A 24929-nucleotide genomic window follows, 5' to 3' on the forward strand; every position below is an offset into this window, starting at 1 on the left:
AGATTTTTTTTAGTATAAAAATTACGAGGTGTTCAGGGTCTTTGTCCGTCCGTCTTACCGTCCGGATCTACCCGATTAATCCCTGCTCGCTTTAAGAGGCACAGAAGTTGGTCTATGATTAAAAGGTAAACATAACACACATACTCTCTTTTTATTCCATGAAAGAGCTTTGCGTACCTTAGATTGGTCCCCATAATCAATATATTACTCTTGGTTTACCCTTCTTATATGATTTTACAGACTATTATATTACACATGAATCAGGTTCACTCAGTGCATACCTTCAGATAATGGCGGCCATTGATATCTTTCATTATAAAAATAAAAAATAGTTACAGTAGTTGGATCTTATGTAAAGAAAACCCAATAAATACCCGACATCTATCCAAACAGGAGAACGGAATAGTCGAATATCAATTTACTCGAGTTGGCACTATGATATTAAAAATGTGTAATAATAATGCGTTCTTTAAACATTACAACGTATTAGTAAAAAAGAATAAAAAAGAACAAACGATTCCGAGCATACAATTCCTTATTACAATTCTATATTCTATGCCCTCCCAAATGGCCGAGGGCGGTAAATGTGCATATCAAATGAAGGATATCCAAGGTTTCATTGAGCAAAAATGCCATTTTTTAAGTGTAAAATGGATTAGGAGAACGTCTTGTCAACCTCTCATAATCTTGAAGTGATTATTAAATTAAGGCATATGCCCCGGTTAAGGTTTTTGTACTTGTTCTTTAAGGACAACATCTTTTGTTTTTGTTTTTTTTTTCTTTTGAGTGACTTGAAAAATTATAGCTATTATCATAGAGATGGTGTGCACTATGTAAACCCCATCTTGTGACGACTGGCAAAAGACTGCAATGGAGTAAATCAATAACTGATTAGCTCAAATCAAGAAAGTCAATAGGCCGCTTCGCTAACAGTTGAACTTATAATCTTGTGGTTATCAAATTGTCCAATCTCTAAGGTTTTTTTTTTTTTTTTTTTTTTTTTTTTTTTTTTTTTTTTGTGCAGTTGTATGTAACACAGCATAATCCTAGGCCACCATGAAATCTACTCTTCCTTTGCATCTTCTTTAATTTTTTTTTCTGGTACCACTGCACCTTGAATTGGTTTTGGGCTTAGCTTGCATGCATTCATGGCGGCTATGGATTAGATTCTTGACAACGTGGTAATTCAGAACCACTCTCTCGATCGTATTATAGTATAATGCTGCGCTGAAGAAAAGATATAATGCATGCAGGGAAATAATTCTCTGATGAAGGCTTCATGGCCGGTGGTTTTTGATGAATAATATGCGAAGTGTCAAAGAATAAATTGAATTCTTGCACTAGTATAGAGTACAGTACTATATACACTTCCTCATTTCTGGCAAGTCCTATTGTACTTTTCGGATGGGTGCAATTTTTTTCCTTTTTTGAGTACTACTAACTTTGTATCGAGATACACTGAGACTCGATCACTCGATCCCACAATCTCTCCTATGAGATGAGGCTTGGTGCCAGTGGACCACAGGTCCTTGACAATGCACTCCATAGAATTTATAACAAATCAAAGAATACACTCTTTGATTTGTTATAAATTCTATGGAGCATATCGTTATTGGCTTATAATTAATGACAATACTCTAATTCCTCGATCCTTTTGTGTACTATTATGATCTTAATAGGACCGCAATGTGTGCGAATTGGGAGGGATAACAAAGTAATTAAGGAGTTGAAATATTATTGTTTTGTCATGTTTTGTGAAATACATCTCTAGCTAGACATTTTAGGGCATAGGGATGTTGAAGGGTAGGAGGCGGTTAGATCAGAGCATTTACACCAATACATTTTTTAGGATTTTTGCGGAGGAAAAAATCAAAGAAGGGTTTTTAACAAATGAGATCGGAAGATTTTTTTGGGAGTTTTTTTTTTTTTTTTTTTTTTTTTAATTTGTTTTGCAAATTATGTTTTTTGTGGGGTCCGCTTGTTGTCTAAAGTGACGCGCAGGAGGTGCGTTCATGGGAACTCTGCGCACTGCACGTGCCGTGCTGGGCGCGTTTAGAGCCGTTTTTTTTTTTTTTTTTTAGTTTGTCAGATTTTTTTTTTTTCTTTTACTCCCATTTTTTTTTTTTTTTTTTTTTTTTTTTTTTTTTTTTTTTTTGTCGTCATCCTCCCTCTTTCCTAATGGCACTTCAATAATTTTCCATAAATGCAGTCTTGTCGCATTCTTTCAGGAGAATTCTTTTTTCAATATGAGGAAGAAGCTAGATGAGGAAAAAGCTTGCAAGATAGCTAGCTAGCTCAACGTGGAATTCGGATTCTTACAAATATAATGCATATATATATATATATATATATATATATATATATATATATATATATATATATATATATATATATATATATATATATATATATATATATATATATATATGTATATATATATATAAATCATGGATCACAATCTTCTAGCTAGCTTGGATAGAATAGTGTGGTTTGATACTATTCTTTGTCTTGTGATACAAATAATATTGAAAAGTAGAATTTTTACAAGTTTCCAAAATTCCACGTGTCTGCTTATTCTCTCTAATAATAAATTTTGTCAAGTGTCATTTTCCATCATATCCCATGATAAAAGGACCAAAAATCATTAGACTGTACATAAGTTGAAAATTACTATTGATTGTGCTAAAATAATCCTCTTCTTGTTCATGAAGGAAGTAGCTTCCATGGATCATCCTTGCTCTCCTCCGAATGAGATGAGTCTAGAATATTTACATGAAAGGAGATGATTCTTTAACATGAATTTTACCCTCTTTTCAAAACATAACGATCTTGATCATTCGTGAACCGGATCTTATTGTCTTTGCCTACCCACACGTGTATAGTATATATATGAAAAAGATTATTTTAGTGTCGTCATGTCAATAGAAGAGTCGTCATTTCAAAATAAATTACTTTTTTTTTTCTTATCTTTTCAGTTCTATGTCAATTAAAAACATAAATTGATAATTAGACTGCACATTTACTATATATATATATATATATATATATATATATATATATATATATATATATTGTAATGAGGCTTCGTTACATTTTGATGGGTCATGTAACATTGCGCGTGGACAATCTGCTAATATAAAATTGAAGGATGCGTTCAATCTTCACTAAAAATTTGAGCTAATAGTTGAACTGTATATTTATTATTTTATGTTCAAGAATATATAAGCTCGATTTAGAATGGTGATGAATTTGTTTTTTTTTTTTTTAATATATATATATTTTTTTTACTGCATTTGTGAAGTTTTGGAAGATGCTTTTCATGCATGCATTGAGGCAAAGGTAGCCACTCATTTACCTAGAATATCCGAGTTGAAAATTCCAGTTTCATGTATATGATAGAGCAATGAGGCCATCTGCAATTTAACTTAAAGCTCCATATATTCTGATTCCCTTGCCTGAAGTTCATATATATGCAGTCTTGCTTTTCATTTATTTATTTATTTATTTTGGTTAATATTGGTCCAAAATCTATGCATTCACTTATACAATAATCTTGACTCTACAAAAAAAGGGTTGATTTAATTAAAGTTAATTATATATTTTAATTTATGACAGTTTTTTTCTCAGCTCGCTGTAAATTTTTGTATACTTCTATTTATATTTATCAATAGAAGAAAGAGTTGCCCATAACTCTTTTTTTTTTTTTTTTTTTTTTTTTTTTTTTGGGTGTTGGGGGTGATGGATATATATTAAGAATAGGTTCGGAACAACCCGAATGGATACTCATGAGAACTAACCTGAGAGGATTGGAAGCGAACCATCCCGTGCTAGGCCGACCCCAAGGTTGGCCTCGGTGGCCAAGGCCAACAACAAGGTCATCCTAAGGTAGTTCGACCCGAGCTCATGGGTCAGGTTAGCTGTTAGCCTCCTCGAGGTTGGCCTCGGTGCGCAATGCCGACCTCAAGGCCAGCCCAAGGTAGTCCACCTGAGCCCAAGAGGTTGGGTTGGCAAGATCCGATCCAGTCAGCCGAGGTGGGCGGATGATGCAGTCAAGCCAGACCCTAACCACCCGCTCGAGTGGGTCGTTGATTCGAGTGAGAGGTGGCCTGGTTGCAAGGGCCAAAGAGAGGCCAAGTATAAAAGCAAGCTCTTTGTCCTTATTTAGAACACAATACAACTTGTCTTATCATTACATTCTTTGTACTCTCCTTAGGCTATTAATACAAATACTTTGTCTCTTTTAAGCATTACACATTTTCTTTACATTCATTTATCTCATTAATTAATCAAATTTAGTTAATTCGAGTTCCCCATTAATTCCATTCGAAGAAACATGAAATTCATAATCACTATCCAATAATATACACCGGATAAACTTCAGTCCAACCTAAAGTCTAAAGTCCTGAGGAATAGCTTCCAAACCACTACCTGAGTTGCATCCTTTTGACTTCAATTCATGAATGCGACATATTATCAGAAGTTGATTGAGTGGTAGTTTTCATCATTCTTCAATCGTGAAGATAAAGATTTTGGTTTAACATTAATAATATAATGCCATGATATATACCTTGCTCCATTATACTCATCATGATCACACCTCAATACTAAAACTATCACTTTCGTTCTACCTCTGAAAGGCTGAAGCTTAAGCCATATATTTCTAAGTTGTGTTGGCTTGACAGGGATGATGTGACTTTTTTGTTTTTTGTTATTTGACTCAAAAGTGTTTGTATGGGTTAGAACATTTTTTATTCTTTGTTTGTGGTGGAAGGTAAATATCCAGTGTTTAAATTGTACTTTAAAAAAGAAAAAGTAAACTATTTTCATTCATACAATTTAATATTATATATAAAAAAAAGTATTTATTTGAGGAGAAGCTAATTAAGGGGTTTGACTTGATTAATGGGGTCGATAGTTTGAACCCATGTGTATACGCCTACGTTCTTGGAAAGGCTTAACATTAGTGATCAGATTAAATAAATAAATAATAAAGTGACCAGGACTATGTTGTCTAATGGTATCCGGGTTGGACTTCCATTTGGAAGATTGTGAGTTCGAGCCTCAGTGGAGGCATTATTGGTTCTTTGTGTTTCAGTAGGTTGAGAAAATATATGAACAGATACTACAATGTAATAGAGCCAATGATACTCAAAAAAAAAAATAATAATAAAGTGTGCATCAAAAGAAATGAAAAAAGAGGTGCATTTACTTATACTTTTCTCCAATTCAAAAACAGAGAATAACGAATTATGTTACGTTTAAAGTTGACAGATTTTTTGTGCGCACTAACATTTGGCCCTGCCTCGATTATTAAGTCATTGTGTTTTACATTATTCTCTCAAATACTATGTCAGGTCGGAGTGTGGAGGTTCTTGGACTTGTGAATTCAACATTTTGGGAGAAGAGAGAATAACAAATTAAAAAAATAATAATAATGAAATAAATGCAGCGGAAAGTGCACTAATAAAGCTAAAAGACTATTTGCTCAAGCAAATCAAGACACATCCCTAACTGTTGCCTTAACGTAACTAAAAGGCAATTAGGGAAAATGGCTTTGTGCAATGAGGTTTTCCACCTTATACTCTTTCCTTTCTTAATTGATATATCATTTAGATTATGCCAATAATTACTTCATGTGCAGCCTTTCTTGACCTTAACATTAGTGATCAGATTTGAATTTCATTTAAAAATTGTTGTAATTAATTAAGTTGTAGTTATTAGGACTTTGTATTCTAGTTGTATCCAAAAGGTTGAATCTCCAACCCTACATCGTTATGATGTGGAACCGTGTCCACCTTGCAAGCTGGACACGGTTCTATGTTCATAATTACCGAACTATATGTTCATACTTTTTTAACTTTATATTCATAATATTGAACTCTATATTCACAATTACAGAAGTCTATGTTCATAATTACTGAACTATATGTTCATAATTATAAAGCTATATATTCATAATTTTTGAACTTCATATTCACAATTATTGAATCTCTATATTCATAATTACAGAACTATATGTTCATAATTATAGAACTATATGTTCATAATTTTTGAACTATATATTCATAATTATGAACAGTTTTGGAACCGTGTCCACCTTGCAAGGTGGACACTGTTCCACAGCATAATTTGCCCCAACCCTAAGGGTCCCCACGCTCCGGCCCTAGAGAGCATATGGGAGGATATATATCATGGTAACTTAGCTGAACACAGAGACTAAATCTTTGCTTACTGTGCACAAGGTTGTTCCTACACTGTCGCCGGTGAAACCTGATCCCGGGTCATTGTTCCCAGTGGCCAACTGAGCTGCCCATACGGACTAGGACTTTGTATTATAGGCATACTAGAATCCCTCTCCCTATATTATTAGGAATACACTACAGGAAATTCTGAAATTTCCGACCACCCGAAAGTGATCTTAAATCAAGTTGAAAGTCTTGTTCCGACCACTTTTGGTATCCGGAAAAACCTTTGTTGCTATTTCCGACCACTTTTTGGACTTTTTGGTATCAACTTACTTTAAGATCATTTTCAGGTGGTCGGAAATTTCAGAATTTCCAGTAGTGATATTACCATTTATCATTCCCCCTTAATTATACATACTTACATTTTTCATCATGTACTTTAAATCATAATGGATTGACCAATAATAATGTCCTTTCGAGAACTATTGTTCTCATTGTAGTTGGTATTGGTATATAAAAAAAATTATAATAATTTGTTATTAGGATCGAGTGTTTATCACAATGCTAAAATAAATAAAAGTTGTTATTGAAACGTGACATTGTACTAATTGCTATGCAAGTATAAAGAAGTAAAATTATGCATTAATTACTTTTTTTTTTCCTTTTCAAAAAAAAAAAAAAAACAATAAATAATGCTAATTTTATTTCTTTATACTATAACATAATAATCAATACAATGTCACAGGAGTTGTATTTGGTCATCCAAGTCTCAGCCTAACATTTGTACCCAACAAAAAAGAAAAAAAAAAAAGGAGAGAATTTTGTAGCTGTTTGCGTAGGAACAATGCGTTAGGCCAGCATGCACGTCAGAGCTGATCAGCCATCTTATCGAAATCGTCGATGAGGAAATTTGTTTTGATAAGCAAATAAGAGTTAATGTAGTAATTTTCAAAAAAAAAAAAAAAGAGTTAATGTAGTATGTACGAGGAAGAATTATACAATTATAAAGTAATCTTTGAAAAACAAAAAAAAAAAAAACATTAATATTCAAAGAATAGAACATGGCTATTACAAGTTAACCTAGGAGCATATATATATATATATATATATATATATATATATATATATATATATATATATATATATATATATATATATATATATATATATATATATATATATATAATACTTCCTATGTCCCATTTTATGTGTTGAGTTCGATGTTATATTAAATTATTAAGTTTAGAATTAGTATGTAAAATTTATATATTTAGAAACTACATTAAAAGTACTATTAAACACACACAAAAATTAAAATTTTAAAATTATAAGAAAATGCTAATAGAAATAAACTAAAAAAAGAAGTTGATTTGACCAATAAATAATAAGTAGGACAGATAAATAAGTAGCTATTTTGTCCCTGATAATGGTAGAACTGGATGGTGAAATAGAACCTTAAATGGTAGAATTTGGTGTGTTGTGTTTGATCTCCCTCCTAGCAGTATTCACCTTTTCTGTCGGTGTTTTTTTATGTAGGAACCTTAGAGCATAGCCCCACGATTAGTTGGGATTTAGTTCAGATCTTCCTGAATATGTAACTAATCGGGATTTAGCTCAGATCTCCCGATAGAGTTTAACTCTTACTCAAAAAAGAGTAACACAAAACTGTCAATCGCTCCAACCTTATAATGGCTTAAAAACTAACCAAGCTGTTGGATTGAACTCATTTTTAATCAGTGAACCAATCACAACTTTTTCATTATGATTAAATAAAAAACCATTATTCTAACACTTATTAAGTGTAAATTAAATACGGAGTATTAACATCATAATAAGAGAGATCTAATGGGGGAGCAAAATCTAAGGGACACTTGAGAGAAATAGTAAAGAAAGAGTACTTTGCAGTACAAATTGTAGTACTAAAAACTTGAATTCAATTTCTATCAGGGCATATTATGAGTTGTTGAGCTTTGACGGAAAAAGATATTCTATGAAAATAAAACACAGAATCGAATTAAGAACTTTCCCATATACTATGAGTCAATCTGCTAAAGTTGATAAGAATGGCATAGAACAGCTTCCCAATTAATTTGCAGCTGCCATTCTCAGTCGTGTTGGCAACTCCCCGTCTAATTCTTGTGTTTCTTAGCCTGCTTCTTTGCTGCTCAAAAGTCGAGCAAATGTGTAAAATTGTTATTGTCAGGAAAGTTAGCGTAGAAAAGGAAAACAAAACCGAAAGGGAAAAGAGACAATGTTAGTTACCTTGCCTCCTTTTAGCCTCAGATTTCGCAAAAAAGTCTCTCCATTCATCAGTTAGAACGAAAATTGGGTCCTCTTCCTCATCCGGTTCTTCCTCCAGATTCTCCTCTTGCATCATCCTATTGAGAAGCAACACAAAGAGAGTTACTTTAAGCAGAAAACTAAGAATGCAATGATGCAGCATTGTCAACAGCAAGTTAAGTCTGAAACTCAAAGTGTTGGACTATAACGTCAAATTTTAATCATGCCAATGTTACGAAATAGCTCAATAATGGGTGGAATTCCCGATGTCTCATCAAATGGGAGTTTACATCAAGCGATATTAGACATCGCATATCAGATGCTGGAATTCCCCTCCCAAAGTTCTTTCTTTTCTGTTTCCTAAAACTTTGTCCATTTCTACACTATAAGATCCATTGCAGCCACCTCTAAAGTCACACTTCCTATACTAGTTTTCAATGCGTTTTTCCATCTCCAATGACTGTGTAAGCCTCGTCTAAAAGCAATTTGGAGTAACTTAGCGTGTTTATTGTAGTTCATCAACACAGTTTATGCTCCAAATTCACATTCCTATCTTTCCTTAACAACTCATAGAACAGTTGCTGAGGAAATTAAACTTTAACATGTAAGTGAATAAGAGAACAGAGCATAACCCATCAATCAGTCCTAAACAAGGAACAGAATTCTACTTGCACTTAGAAAATTCTAGGAAATTTTTCCAAAACCACCACCTTTGAGGATAAAAGATTTCAGATTTTCAGATACTACACACAAAAACTTTTCCCCATTCCAATTTAAGTCAGAACCGATAAAGTTTACATTTTTACATTAGTAATTCACTTAATTTTCTTGAAAAAATGTACAATCGGCAGGAAAAAAGAAAAAAAAAAAAAAAACTGGAATTAAGAAGGGTTTCAGAAAAGCTCACATAGCGTCGGAGAGTGTGATTTCGGGCTCACGGACCGGTAAATTCGGAATGCCTGGAAATTGGGAAGAGGAAAGGGGTTGTGGGTTTAGATGGTTAGGGAAAGGGGAGAAAAGAGGGCAGGAAGGCGAGTGATGGCTCGGCGGCTTTAACAAGAAGCTGTGAAGTGGGCAATTGGGTACAATGTGAAGATGCTGGTGGTGATGGCGGGGGCAAAGCTGGTGGCGGTGGTGGTTGTGAGGATGAGGAGGAAGCGGCGGCGGAGGCGGCCCTAAATCGCCGGAAGAATCCATGAGCGACGCCTGCAAAAGAGTGTGTTTGACCATGGAAAACAATTAGAGGGCACGGCTTATAGAGTGTTTATCGGGCTTTTTCATTAGCCGATTAGCGAACATTTTGTTTTAAAATTTTTATTTTATATATATATATATATATATATATATATATATATATATATATATATATATATATATATATATATATATATATATATATATATATATATATATATATATACATTTTTTTTTTTTAAGATTGTAAGGAAAGAAAAAGTAGATTTTTTTTTTTGGGAAAATGGCACTTTTTACCCCTGAGTTATATACTTATAGCACTTTTTCCCCCTCAATTATTTAGGTAAGCACATTAGCCCCCTCAATTATTCTAAAAGTGGTGCTTTTTCCCCCTGATATATTAAATTGACATTTATACCCTTAAAGTAAACATTTTATTTATTTTACTACTCCAACAAATTATTGCGTATACGTAGGGATGACCACGGTTCGGTTTGAATTGAACCGGATACTAAAGCAATTGAATTAATAGTTTACAGTTGTAATTCAGATCTAGAATCCAATATTTAAATGTCAATTTATTAAAATTATGTATCAAAAAAATTGAATCTTGAACCGTGAACCGGCGGTTCCGGATCTGATTCGCGATTTAGAATCGTCTTTATTTTAAAATTTTATTTTTTATTTTAAAATAGTCTAAATTCAACAATAAATGTATTTTATTTTTTCAGTTCGGAACATTAACCGTCCGTTCCGGTTCACGATTTTAATAAACTCTAAATATCGAATTTCGATTCTAAATTGTAATTGGAATATTTCTGTTTGGTTGTTATAGTGTTTGTTTAGTTTGAACCAAATTATGGTCATAATTTGTTGGAGAAAAAAATAAATTAAATATTTAGTTTAAGGGTAAATATGTCCATTTAACATTTCAGGGGAAAAAACAACCACTTCAATAATTTAGGGGGAAAAAATGCTATAGGTATATAACTCAGGGGGAAAAAGTGCAATTTTCCCTTTTTTTTTTTTTTTGTTAAAAGTTTTTTATGGGCCTAATATCTCATCATTCATTATTTCATTCAATCTCTTTTCATTAGTTTTAGGTTTTTATAAGTATATTGTGAATCTACTATTTTACTCTATAAATTTTAATTATTTCTTTATTTTTTTTTAATTTTAAACTTGTAATTGTAATGAAAATAAATTTATTAAAACAAACATATCTACATTTGCGAGTCATGTAACTCGAAATACAAATATTTAATTAATTGTCCTTGTTAAATAAAAATATATTATAAAAATTATATATTACATATTTAATTTTTTTGTAATATAAGAAAAAAAAAATTTAAAAATAAAAAAACAATAAAAAAGTCATGTAATTTCTTAAAAAATAAAATAAAAAGAAAAAAAACAACAATAATAACAATAATAATAATAAAGAGTTTTAGAGTGACCGACAGCCACTCTGAAGCGCCTTAGCGAACACGCGTCCGCTAGGGCGAGATGTGCGCTACAAGCTCGCGTTTAATTTTTTTTTTTTTCTTTCTTTCTTTTCCTACCAAAAACCAAATCTTGTAGGAGAAAATTTTGTCCAAAAATTAGCCTTCTCATTAGCCAAAAACTAAAGCCCAGTTTTTATTCTATGCAAAAATCACTTAAAAATTACAATCGTAGATGCTCTAAAGATTCAAAACGAGAGACCGGCCGCAATGTTTGAATCCCAATTGTTATTCTATGTACCAGATTCATATTGCATTATTCAACCCGGTTCATAGCCCTGAAAAAATAAAGAATATTAAAAATTATAAATAAACTAATTTAAGGTATGAATTCCTTCTGAATTAATTTTACAAGTTCACATATTTATTTTCAACTATTTAACTTAAGAATTATTACAAGAAAAATAAAGAAATTAATAATTAATAATTTAGTACTATTAATAAGAATAAGTTTACAAATTGTAACTACAAACTACTAAGTAGTAAGAGTAATTTTTTCAATTTGAAACAAATAAAAAATTTTACAACTTCAAAATATTTTAGGGTAGTAATTACAACTTACTATACTAGTTAAACAGTTAACTAGCTAAATAATAAATACTTAAGAATTTAATAAGCATAAAATCAATATTATATCACAATTTCTAATATGATAATATCATAAGTCATTACTCTACTAGAGTCTAGAGTATATATTTATATTTTTAAAAATGTACAGACCAATGGGTTGGATTGGCTCGGCCCGGTCCATGGGACAAAAATTTAAAGTTCAACCCTATCTGTAGTAAAAAATAGGCTAACTCTAGTCCGTCCATTATAGCAAATGGACCGAAATGACCCAGTCCAAATGGATTGAGTCTGAACTGAACTTCGAACTAACTTATTCGTTTGACACATCTACTACAATTACATAATTTAAATAGAATTCACCACACACATGGTGGAGTTTGGTTCTCAAAATAATAATTATAAAAAAAATGATGTGTTGATTGTTGAATTAAGTTTTTAGAAGTCTTAAGGACACAGGTGTCGATCCTTGGAGGGCCCAAAAAAGGCGCAAAATCATAGTCCATATATGCATCAACAAGCCTCTATCACGTAATTGTTGATGTAGTAATATAATGGTTTTGCCAAATAGCAGGAGTAGTTATGCTGTGCATGGTATACACAGATGCAAAAACGATGTCGTTTTAATGTTGACTTAAAAAAAATAATAATTCAAAATTGCATAACTACACATCTATAATTGCATAACTATACATCCAGAATTGCATAACTATACATCCTGAATTGCATAACTACACATCCATAACTTCATTACTATACGTCTAGAATTGCATAACTACACATCTCTAACTTCATAATTATAAATCCAGAATTGCATAACTTCATAACTATACATTCAGAATTGCATAACTACACATCCATAATTTCATAACTATAAATCCAGAATTGCATAACTATACATCCATAATTTCATAACTATACATTTAGAAATTATGCACAACATAATGTTGTTGACGGAAATCAAAGATTTTTTTTTTAATTGGACGCACGTTTTTAGTCAAAACAACGTCGTTTTTGCATGGTGCACACGGATGCACAATATAATTTGGCGCAATTGCAGTACCATAAAGAGTAGGGTGAATGTAGTAACATGACTGCATGAGCATTTCGAAAATGAAAAATTGAAGAAAGAAAATTTAAAAATGAATTAATTTGTACATTTCCCTAAATTTAAAATAATAAAATTATTATTAAAATTGACCTCACCCTTTTTTTTTTCTCTTAATTCTCAGCATTGATCAACGTAACTCATATGAATTATGAGATTAATTCACTTTTTATCACAGAGGCTAAACCGTCCCTCATTGCCGCTGGTGAGACTCAATCCTTGGTCATTTTTTTAAAGTTTCACCTCTGTGACCAATTGAGCTGCCCATGCGAGTAGCTTTGTTTTCACATAACGCTATATATAATTGATTGGAAAGATACTAAAGTAAATAATAATTTAATAGTATTGTTAACTTCATAGGCATGTCCTAAAGGGCAGGTCCCCCCCCCCCCCCCCTCCCCGCTATTAGTTCTAAACTATTACATGTTGTATCTCACGCATTGAAAAGTGTTCACTAACCTACTATGTGTACATAACTTGCAAAATATAAAAATATACATTTATTTCGAGTTAATACCATCTGAGGTCCTCCGAGTATAGTGATTTTGCCACGTTTAGTCCTAAACTTTTAAATTGACCATCTGTGGTCCTTCGACTTTCAAATTTAACCATCCGTGGTCTAAGTTAACCACCCATGGTCCTTCAACTATTAAATTTTAACCAACCATGGTCTTTTTAAGAGGACCACAACTGGTTAAATTTCAAAACTTGAAGGACCATGGGTGGTTCACTTGGACCATGAATTGTTAAATTTGAAAGTCGAAGGACCACAAATGGTCAATTTGAAAGTTTAGGACTAAACGTGGCAAAACCACAATACTCGGAGGACCTCAGATGGTATTAACTCCATTTATTTCATATCAACTGTTCATTAATTTACTATATGTATGTGTACATAACTTGCAAGATATAAAAATATACATTTATTACATATCAAAGTACTATCCATGTCATGTCTCGTCCTATAAAATATATTACCTAGGAAAAAGAATTATTGATAAAAATTTGAGAAATATAGTGCTTTTGGCTGCTTGGACTAGTGTGGTCCTATTGATTTGGTATTGTGTACTGTAGGATGCGATTTAGCCGCCTTTGTGAAGATCAAAAATAAAATAAAAGAAAAATCTTGGACATGTGCAAAATTAAGGAGAATAATAGAGGTAAAGTTAAAACTAGTTCTAATCGAGAATACATATAGATATTATTTTTATTATTTTTTTTGGGTGAATAATTTATTCATGGTAATTCATTAATTTATATAGTAATTTGTTATATATGAAAATAAGCATAAATTATTTACAAACTTTATATATTTACTCTTTTATATTTATAAATATTTATTATTGAATATGTACTTAAGTATACTTGTACTATTTGCCAAGACCTTGTGGTCTAATGACACTAAGGTTGCACTCCCATATGGGAGATTGTGCGTTTGAGTTTCAGTGGAGGCGGCATTGATTCTTTGTGCTTTAGTAGGTTGAGAAAGTAGCTTAGTCAGTAGCATTAAAAAAAAAACTAAAAAAGTATATGTACTTGTACTATTTCATAATCTCTTGTGAAATTAATATACAATGGGACCATTAAGACTAGACATTCACTACAAGAAAAATGCAGATAGAAGTGTTTTTTTTTTTTTTTTTTTTTTAATACACATAAACGTGTTAGTATATCCAAATTTGAATCCATTACCTTCATCTCCATTAGTACTGAACTAAAATAAAATAAGGGGAAAATTTAGCTTTGCACACTCGAAATTTTACTATAAATTGAGAGGCACCTCCAAAGAAAAACATGCAATCCCTAGTACTACTTATCTTAAATTGTTTGTTTCCTTCTATCCCATTCTAGTTAACCGAAAATGGCTGGCATTAATCAACCATTATCTGTTCTTACATCAAACCGCCCTCAGTTGCATGAAGTTACTCGCCGTTCTGCCAATTATCATCCAAGCGTTTGGGGTGACCATTTCCTAGCTTATGCTTCTCATGAAAAGGTAACTAATTCACAAAATACTTCATTGAAAATAACTATTTGTTTTTAGGCTATATACACTAAGACTAGTATATATTTACAAGAGTGTGTGCAAGCAATATCTTCTAACAGTCTCTCGGTCGAGTCCGTTATACAAAATATTTCAACTGCAGATTTACGGGGTATTACCTAGAAGTGAGATTTATTTCATACATGTTCTTAATTAGTGATTGTACTGTAGATTTCCTTCATCGCCAAAAAAAAAAAAAAATATTTACATACAAGAGTGCATGCAATATCTTTCTACATTGAAATTAAATAATTATCTAGCACTACTTCATAAGGCAAAAATATATATGCAGCAAGTAAAGTATACTCCTTTTGTCTTATTATACGTGTCCCATAGCCTTTTAGTATTCATTTGCCAAATTACAATTTCTATACGTAATTTTTCTTTAGTGGTTTTAAATATATGAAATTTAGTAACTTAATTATGCTAAATTAAATAATATAAAATTTAAATTACGAATAAATTGAATCAAGACTCTTTGATTGAACCCAAAAAAAGAAAATGTGAAATTAGCTAAAGGAAAAGTTCGGAGTGCTTTTCACTATAATATAAGGCAAATTCTCCTATAAGATCATCTCACGATCTTAATCCCTGAGACGAGTTGGATCACGAGAATTTACATCTTATGGTATATGCGTTTAGTAATATTATTTTCTACAAATTGTTTGCGATAAAGTATATTATATATAAGGCATAAAGTATTACATATATATGCTATGCTATGTAATGACACTTTATTTTCTACAAATTGTCTATTATAGTTTGTCCGCGCGTATTACATTTATGCTATAAATTATTATATATAAGCCTTTAAAGTGTATATAAATTATATCTTGCAATTCTGTTATGTTATTATTTTATTTATTTATGCAAATTATCTGTTATAATTTTGTGACTATATTTATGCTATAAAGTGTTATAAATAAGGCTTGAGTATGGATTATATCTACAATTTTGCTGCTATGTTAATACTTTATTTCTTGTAAATTATTTATTACAATTTTGGTAAGTATATGTTTAAAGTATTGATAATATCTACAATTATGTTATGTTATTACTTTATTTTCGCAAATTATCTATTGCAATTTTATTATAAAATATTATATATAAGGTTTAAAGTATTAATTATATTATATCTACAATTTTATTATGACGCGTTTTTATTATATTGGACTGTTATACGGATTGAGATCCATGAGATGGTCTCACATCAGACCAACCCATAATATGCTAATTTGATAAAAGAAAAGTGAGGTGTGTTCGTTGTATATACAGAAAGCAGAAGCACAAGAATGGCAAGAGCATCAACAACTGAAGGAAAAGGTGAAGAACATGCTTGTGGAAGCCCCATGCGTTTCTTCCCAAAAACTGGAATTGATCAATAAGATCCAACGCTTAGGAGTGAGCTATCAATTTGAAAAGGAGATTGAAGCAACATTGAAACTCATATTCAATACCCACTATGAATTCAATGTCGAAAAAGATGAGAACGATCTTTATACTGTTTCTTTGCGCTTTCGACTACTTAGACAACATGGCTATCATGCACCTTGCAGTAAGTGTATAATTCAAAAGTATGCACTAAATTAATACGAGTATTCTGTGTAAGGGATAATTGAATTTTGCAGGTGTGTTTGAAAACTTCACTGCATGTGATGGCAAGTTCAAGGAATCGTTGACCGACAATGTGCAAATGATATTAGCTTTGTACGAGGCTTCACATCTTAGATTACACGGGGAGAAGATTTTAGATGAAGCACTCGTATTTACCACTTCTTACCTAGAATCCTTGTTACCAAACTTGACTGATCCTCTTAGATCTCAAGTCAGTGAAGCATTGAAGAGGCCAATTTACAAAAGATTAACGAGGATAGAAGCAAGAAGATACATATCAATTTATGAAGTTGATGAAACTCATGATATTGTACTGTTGAAATTTGCGAAATTGGACTTCAACATGCTGCAGAAGGAACATCAGAGGGAGTTAGGCAATCTTACAAGGTAACGTTTTCCGGCCACACAAAATTATGGAATTTCTGATCACCTGAAAGTGATCTTAAATCAAGTCGAAAGCCTTGTTCCGACCAGTTTTGGTATCCGGAAAAACCTTTGTTGCTATTTCCTATCACTTTTTTGCTTTCGACTTGATTTAAGATCCCTTTCAAATGGTCGGAAATTCCATAATTTCTAGCAGTGACATTACGGTGTAAAATATAGACTGTCAAAAAAATTCCTAAATATGAATATTAAAAAGGGTTTTAGATCGATGGACTAACCTATTGTTTCTATATTCTCTATAACATAGGTGGTGGAAGACATTAGATGTCCCCACAAATCTACCTTTCGCTAGGGATAGATTGGTGGAGTACTACTTTTGGATGTTAGGAATGTACTTTGAACCACAATACTCTCTTGCCAGAAGATTTCTTTTGAAAGTTATAGCAATGACTTCACTTGTTGATGATATTTATGATGTGTATGGAACCCTTGACGAGCTCCACCTATTCACAGATGCAATCCAGAGGTTTTATATAACTTCGATTATTATTTAATTGAGGATTTCATTCACCTTTGCTTTTTCTTCTAAATAATAGCGTTAATACACTTTTGCCATGCAGATGGGATGCAAATCTTGTAAATGAATTACCCGAATATATGAGACTTTGTTACGTTGTTCTTCTTGATGTTTATGCTGAAATGGAGAAAGAGTTGGTTGTCAAAAGTGAATCATACCGTATCAACTATGCTAAAAATGAGGTAGCTAGCTAGATAGGGGTTCAACATAATCAATATAAACTATGTCAAAGCTTATGTTAAATTTTACATATCTTTAAGGTTATATATGATAATAATAACTTTTGGAACTTTAATTGTTGCTATGTTTTTAGATGAAAAAGTTAGTGGGAGCATATTATGAAGAAGCAAAGTGGTTTCATAAGCGACGTACTCCAAAGTTTGAGGAGTACATGAAGGTTACCCTTGTAACGTGTGGTTATATGATGTTATCAACAACTTCTATAGTAGGCATGCAAGGAGATTTTGTAACTAAAGAGGCCTTTGATTGGGTGAGTAAGGAGCCATTAATTGTTCAAGCGGCATCGATTATTAATAGATTAATGGATGATATGGTTGGACATGAGGTATATTCAAAGTTTATTTGTGTACTATAACATTCATTATATATATATATATATATATATATAGATGTGTATTCAAATGAGGACAAGTATATTATAGAGGACTGTGAGGACAGATGTAGTGTGTGTCATTAGCAGGTATGTCGTGTGCATGACCGAATATAGTCGTGTGCCATAGTTTGTATGTCGCGCGCTAGATTTGTTAATTTATAGAGCCTGGGTTCGAAACCTGATGCTTACATTTATTCTTGTGTGCCATTATGTATTAAGGTGTGTGCCTAGTAAAAATTTGTTGTGTGCCCATTATTTGTCCTCACAGTCCTCTATATATTGTTGTCCTCATTTGAACTCAACCCTATATATATATATATATATATATATATATATATATATATATATATATATATATATATATATATATATATATTTGTTTGTTTCTCTAAAAATGCAATAATCATACATATGTACAATACTTGATTGTATAGTTTGAGCAGCAAAGAGGATACGCAGATACAGCTGTGGAAATCTACATGAAACAATATGGGAAGTCAAAAGAAGAGACCTTTAACGAGTTTAATGAGCGAGTCAACAATGCATGGAAAGACATTAATCAAGAATGCCTTAACCCAACTGCTTTTCCCATGCCTATACTCTTCCGAGTTGTCAACCTCGCAAGAGTTATGGATTTGTTGTATAAAGATGAAGACACATATACACATTCCGCAACCGAAACTAAAGACATCATTACCTCTGTGTTAATTGATCCGATCATATGATCGGATCCTAAGACTAAAAATGAAGATGAACCTACTACCTTCAACATGTATTACGATGTTGCTTTATTTTTCCTGTTACTAGCTATCCGTGTTTGAATTGTTAGAATTTCAAAATAAGACTTTTACGTAGCTTGCTTCACTGAAATTCAATATAAGCTTCTATCACTGGTTGATCTAGTCAATATTTTAGCAAGAGCACTATTAAGTTTGACATTCACACTTATTTATCAAAACCATTAACTATTTATATCGCATCTATATCACAAACCAAAACATATGGCATAAAAGAAAAAAACAAAGCAACATGATTACATCATTTGATAACACTATCACACAACCGGATCAACCAATAGAGAAGTAATGACGATTTTGAGCTCGATTTTGGAATGCGTATATATATCCCCATTTTTATAAAGCAAATCGATAACTCTTGCCACGTTAGCAATTTGGATGAGTATATGCATAGGGACAACAGTAGGTATGAGAAGTTCTTGATTAATATCCTTCCACGCGTTGGTGATTTGTTCTTGAAGTTCTTTGACGGTCTCTTCTTCTGACTTCTCATATTGTTTCATATAACATTCCACAGTTGAATCTACATCCCCTCTTTGTTGCTCAACCTATACAAATAGTACAAATCCTTTGTTCGTAAATTTCATATATATTTCGTATATAATTGGAAATTTATCTAAATCGATATGTACCCAATTTTGAAAAACAAAAGTGGTTGAAAATCTAATTTTACTACTGAAAATTATGGAATTTCCGACCACTGAAAGTGATCTTAAATCAAGTCGAAAGCCTTGTCCCGACCACTTTTGCTATCTGAAAAAACCTTTATTGCTATTTCTGACCACTTTTTGCTTTTGACTTGATTTAAGATATTACTTTTAGGTGGTCAGAAATTTCATAATTTCCAGCAGTGTTTTTTGTTATAACTCCAAGATTCCGATCAACTTTTGCATACATGTCCAAACTCAAACTCACCCACTACTAACTCACCCTCGATCACTCAATAATTATAATAACAATTATTGTTAGAATCGATCAATTAATTTATAATGTTTTATGATAGGATCAAGCACTTACCATTTACGCCAAAAGTTATATAGCTTTTAGTATAAGTGGTAAGCGTGTGATTCTAACAAGTAATATAAGAGCTAAGTCAGCAATAACATTTAAAGTTGGCTGGTGTTAGGAGATGGAATTGTTGGACGAAGGCTGATAAAGGGTAAATACCAAGTATAGCACCCAACGTCTCAAAAATGTGACGGCAGTCTATAAAGAAATAAAGTTGTGTCTTCGTCACTAGCTAGTTATAGCTTTTAACATAAGTAGTAAGCGTTTGATCCTAATAATATGTGTATGTATAGCATATTTTTGTTACCTTGTGTCCAGCAATGTCATTCATTAATCTGGCAATGATTTCTGAAGCTCTAACCATTAATGGCTCTTTAGCCACCCAATCAAAGACCTCTTTAGTCACAAAATCTTCCGACATGCCTACTAAAGAAGAAGTAGCTACCATCGTAATACCAGACGATGCAATTGCATTTTTCATGTACTCCTCAAAATTTGGTGGACTACCGTCATGAAACCACTTAGCCTCATCATAATATGCTCCCACTAATTTTTTCATCTAAAACCACAACGGAAATCAAAATTTGAAGATTTGTTATTATCCTCAAAAACTTTATAAATTATATCAAATAAAGGTAAATGGACTGTTATGCCAATTTCAGATAAGTCTCTTTTTTAATAGAAACAATGACTTATAATAACTTTAAAACTAGAAGTTGGCAACTAATCAATAAAATAAAATTCACATATATGCATTATTCAACTTGACAAATAATAAGTATAACTAAATTTACACACCTCACCAGGACTATGTGGTCTAATAGTACCCGGGTTGGACTTCCATTTGGAAGATTATGAGTTCAAGCCTCAGTGGAGGCGTTATTGGTTCTTTGTGTTTCAGTAGGTTGAGAAAGTATATGAACAGATACTACAATGTAATAGAGCCAGTAACTTTCAAAAAAAAAAAAAAGAAATTTACACACCTCAGTTATAGCATAGTTGACTTGGTATGCTCGACCTTTTGGGCCTAATTCTTTCTCCATTTGAGCATAAATATCAAGAAGGGCAATATAGCAAACCCTCATATATTCTGGTAATTCATTTATAGCACTAACATCCCATCTGAATAGATATCATCGTTTAATCTTTTAGCTAAAATACATGTGGAATACATATTTTAACGTGGTATGAAAGAAACTCATTGTTATACCATGGACTAGGGTCCACCTTGCAAGGTGGACCCGTGTCTAAAATACACAATTTACCTACTGAATGTTCACAATTTTGTAAAAGGTAAATTATGAACATTTAGTATGTAAATTGTGTATTTTAAATCCGGGCCCACCTTTCCACGGAAAAATTTGCCAAAGAAACTAGGCAAAATTAAATAAGTAAATAAATAAAATCTCAATGAATAGAACCTCTGGATTGCATTGTTGAAAAGCAAGAGCTCTTCGAGGGTTCCATGCACATCAAAAAGATCATCAATAACCGTTGCAATTGCAAGAACTTCAGTAAGAAATTTCCTTGGAAGGTAATATTGTTGTTCAAAATACACTCCCAATGTCCACAAGTAGCATTCCACTAATCTATCTCTGGCAAAAGGTAATTTTTTTGCGAAGTCCAGTTCTTTCCACCACCTATACTTAATATTGGATATACATATTATTGACTGGATAATTAATTAGTTTGTACAAGTAAATACTATGTATGCCAAAACACAAATTGACTAAACTCTGATGCTAAAAACTTAACTTCAATTACCTTGTGAGACAACCTATCTCCCATTGATGTTCCTTCTGCAACATGTTGAAGTCCAACTTTGCAAATTTCAACAGTACAACATCATGTGATTGATCAGATTCGTAAATTGATATGTATCTTTTTGCTTCAATCCTCGTTAATCTTTTGCAAATTGGCCACTTTAGTGCTTCACTGACTTGAGATTTAAGATGATCAGTCAAGTTTGCAGGTTGCATGGATTGTAGATATGAAGTGGAAAACGTTAATGCTTCATCCAAAATCTTCTCCCCGTGCACTCTAAGATGTGATGCCTCGTACAAATTTATGATTGCTTGCACATTATCGGTTAATGATTCTTTGAACTTTCCATCAAATTCAGTGAACTTTTCAAAAACCCCTGCAAAATTCATCATTATTATCCCACCTTTTATGTATAATATAATTAATCTTCATATGGAGTATTTAATTTTTTGTTAAAACACTTACTGCAAGGTACACAATAACCATGTTGTCTAAGTAATCGAAAGCGCAACGAAACAATATAAAGATCATTCTCATCTTGTTGGATATTCGATTCATAGTAGCTCCTGAATATGAGTTGCAATGTTGCTTCAATCTCCTTTTCAAATTGATAGCTCACTCCCAAGCGTTGGATCTTGTTGATCAAGTCTAGTTTTTGAGAAGAAATGTGTGGGGCTTCAACAAGCATGTTCTTCACCTTTTCCTTTAGTTGTTGATGCTCTTGCCATTCTTGTGTATCTGCTTCCTGCATATACAACATCTCGCTTTCCTTTTACCAAAGTATTATTATATTGTATGGGTAGTATGTTCTGTATAAAAATATTAGGCTCTGTTTCGCAAAGTAGCGCTGCACTATGCTCACTTCCTAGGTGGATTGCCAGAAGTCAAACACGCTTAAGCATAGAGTTCTATGATACCTGGTTGCCAAATTGGTGATAAGTAGGTGGTAAGCCACAACGCCACGTCGACTCGATCCTTAGCCTACATCCCATCTGGGACTGGCGATTCGGAGTTCTATGGTATCTGGTTGCCAAATTGGTGATAAGTAGGTGGTAAGCCACAGCGCCACGTCGACTCGATCCTTAGCCTACAGTTCTATTGTACCTGGTTGCCAAATTGGTGATAAGTAGGTGGTAAGCCACAGCGCCACGTCGACTCAATCCTTAGCCTACATCCCATCTGGGACTCGCGATTCGGAGTTCTATGGTACCTGGGTAACCTTGGCTCTGATACCAATTGTTGGATCTCAGCGTTGCACTATGCTCACTTCCTAGGGGACACCCATCCTGGGATTGTCAGAAGTCAAGCACGCTTAACCACAGAGTTCTATGCTACCTGGTTGCCATATCCTACTCAAAACCAATTAGTGATAAGTAGGTGGACATTAACCATTTAACCACATCTCTCCATGGTAAGCCACATCGCCACGTCTCGAATCAAGCAGGGGCTGAACTCGGCCAATCCGGCCGACGCCCAATAGTAATATTATCAAAATAAGCTATTAGCTTAAAATAAGAGAGCTTATTTTGAAAAAGTACCTTAGATAGCGTTTTAAAAATAAGCTAAGAGCTTCCTAAAACTTTTCCATCTTTATCCTTATTATTTTAAATAAATAACATCTTTTACCCTTCCCAATTAAAACTCTTTTGACATTTTCTCTTCTCCTATATTTTTATTCTATCTTCACCCGACAACTCTTCACCACCCAGCAACCCCTTTAAAGTTCTAACTCCTATCGTCCGTTCATAAATAAATGACATCTTTTACCCTTATCAATTAAATTTTTTTTCTTTCGTTTTAATTTAATATATATCTCATATATATTATAAAAATAATTTTTTAATAAATTAAATATATCTCATATATTCAATAATATAAAAACAATATAATAATCGCATCATTTAAATTTTATAAAAATATCATTTTTAGTCTTTTTACATTTATTAGCTTATCAAAAAACTAATTTTATCAAACACTTTTAAAGCATAATCAGCTAGTTAACAGCTCTTCAGTTTCCAGCTTTCAACTACTTTTCAACTTTCAACTATCTTTTCAGCAAGGTTTGCCAAACATAGCCTACTTCAATTTCGAGTATAGCCCTGTATGATAAAATAGTTAGCCCAGCAATTATACTGTGGATCGCGGTCTACAAAGCTCTGTGGACCAAGGTCCAAAACGGCAGACACTATAGTGTATCTAAACTGACAATGTCTCACGTATTATTTTTATTATATTATCAAATGAAACTGCAATTGAATTGAAATGATACTGTAGTTGTGTTGAAATGAAACTGCAGTGTATATTTGATGCCTGGACCATAATGCATTATGGACCGCGTTCCACAATATAATTTGTCATAGTTAGCCTATTAGCTAATTTTGACTTATTTGACCACTATTAGCTGTTTGACTTGGTTAAACAATCAATATGAGTGTTTGATTATTTAGCCTTTTGTAACAAATTATTGCTCCAAAATGTTAAAATTCAAAAAATTACTTAAAGTAGCTTTTTTAATAAGCTTTTTTGAGAAAGTCATTTTGCATGTAATTAGCTACCATCTAACAATTAATTTACCTAACACTGTTCTACAATCAGCTAATACTATCAATTAGTCAAAGTATATAAACCCTACCTTGGTTTGAGTAGAATAAGGTAGAAAATAGTGTCCCCAAATGCTTGGATGAAAACCAGCAGAACGACGGCGAACTTCATGAAGCTGTGTTTGGTTTGACATAAGAACTGATAATGGTAGATTGCTATTGGCATCCATTTTGGGCAAGAAGCTAAAGGGGATATCAGAAATATATGAACAAATAAATGATAAATTAGGTTTTACATTTAGTTCTCTAAGTTGCCACTCAATTTATAATATTTTAGGATAGACGTATCACATATGAGAGGCTCTCAATAGCGAGTGTCTGATCTAATCGTACGTTAATTACGACCTCAAAGAAATGAAACCTCAATTTTAACGTGATGGAATTTAAGTAGGCCGTAAAATGACTGTTAGTTGATAATTGTTAGTTGTTAGTTGTTAGTTGTGTTAATTAGAGAGTATGAATAGTTGATAACATTAGCTGATTGTAGAAAAGTGTTTGGTAAATTAGCTGTTAGCTGATAGCTGTTTGGTATAATTTTTTTTTCTCAAAAAACTAATTGAAAAAGTTGCTTAGAGTAGTTTTTTTGAATTTTAGGATATTGAAATTGCAAAAAGCTAATTAACCAAACACTTATATTGATATTTTAACTAAATCAAACAATTAATAGTGGTCAAATAAATCAAAATTGACCT

At 32.4% G+C, this 24929-nt stretch overlaps 3 protein-coding genes across 5 annotated transcripts; 1 reads left to right on the forward strand and 2 right to left on the reverse strand.

Moving 5' to 3' along the window:
- Nucleotides 1–8066: 8066 nt before the first annotated feature.
- LOC109175351 (forkhead box protein L2-like) lies at nucleotides 8067–9733 on the reverse strand. Of its 2 annotated transcripts, XM_019324611.1 has the most exons (4): nucleotides 9373–9733; nucleotides 8448–8563; nucleotides 8309–8346; nucleotides 8067–8272 (listed from the first exon to the last, which is right to left on the reverse strand). In XM_019324611.1, exons 1-3 carry the CDS (start codon nucleotides 9693–9695, stop codon nucleotides 8315–8317), a joined length of 471 nt encoding a protein of 156 aa, XP_019180156.1. In that variant the 5' UTR covers nucleotides 9696–9733; the 3' UTR covers nucleotides 8067–8272; nucleotides 8309–8314. The 2 variants fall into 2 exon arrangements, with proteins under 2 accessions (XP_019180156.1, XP_019180155.1); XM_019324610.1 differs by having other exon boundaries at nucleotides 8067–8346.
- A 4886-nt stretch (nucleotides 9734–14619) lies between these two features.
- LOC109175365 ((-)-germacrene D synthase-like) lies at nucleotides 14620–18958 on the forward strand. Its single transcript, XM_019324626.1, has 7 exons — nucleotides 14620–14832; nucleotides 16156–16435; nucleotides 16509–16881; nucleotides 17186–17404; nucleotides 17499–17637; nucleotides 17769–18020; nucleotides 18503–18958. The coding sequence occupies exons 1-7, from the start codon at nucleotides 14698–14700 to the stop codon at nucleotides 18791–18793; spliced, it is 1689 nt and encodes a 562-aa protein (XP_019180171.1). The 5' UTR covers nucleotides 14620–14697; the 3' UTR covers nucleotides 18794–18958.
- A 104-nt stretch (nucleotides 18959–19062) lies between these two features.
- LOC109176145 ((-)-germacrene D synthase-like) lies at nucleotides 19063–24413 on the reverse strand. Of its 2 annotated transcripts, none has more exons than XM_019325587.1 (7): nucleotides 24270–24413; nucleotides 22103–22382; nucleotides 21638–22013; nucleotides 21295–21513; nucleotides 20857–20995; nucleotides 20181–20432; nucleotides 19063–19413 (listed from the first exon to the last, which is right to left on the reverse strand). In XM_019325587.1, the coding sequence occupies exons 1-7, from the start codon at nucleotides 24405–24407 to the stop codon at nucleotides 19123–19125; spliced, it is 1695 nt and encodes a 564-aa protein (XP_019181132.1). In that variant the 5' UTR covers nucleotides 24408–24413; the 3' UTR covers nucleotides 19063–19122. The 2 variants fall into 2 exon arrangements, with proteins under 2 accessions (XP_019181132.1, XP_019181131.1); XM_019325586.1 differs by having other exon boundaries at nucleotides 22103–22406.
- Between the last annotated feature and the right edge of the window lie 516 nt (nucleotides 24414–24929).

The sequence above is a fragment of the Ipomoea nil genome, unplaced genomic scaffold (genome assembly GCF_001879475.1).
Source record: "Ipomoea nil cultivar Tokyo-kokei standard unplaced genomic scaffold, Asagao_1.1 scaffold0688, whole genome shotgun sequence".
Lineage (NCBI taxonomy): Eukaryota > Viridiplantae > Streptophyta > Magnoliopsida > Solanales > Convolvulaceae > Ipomoea > Ipomoea nil.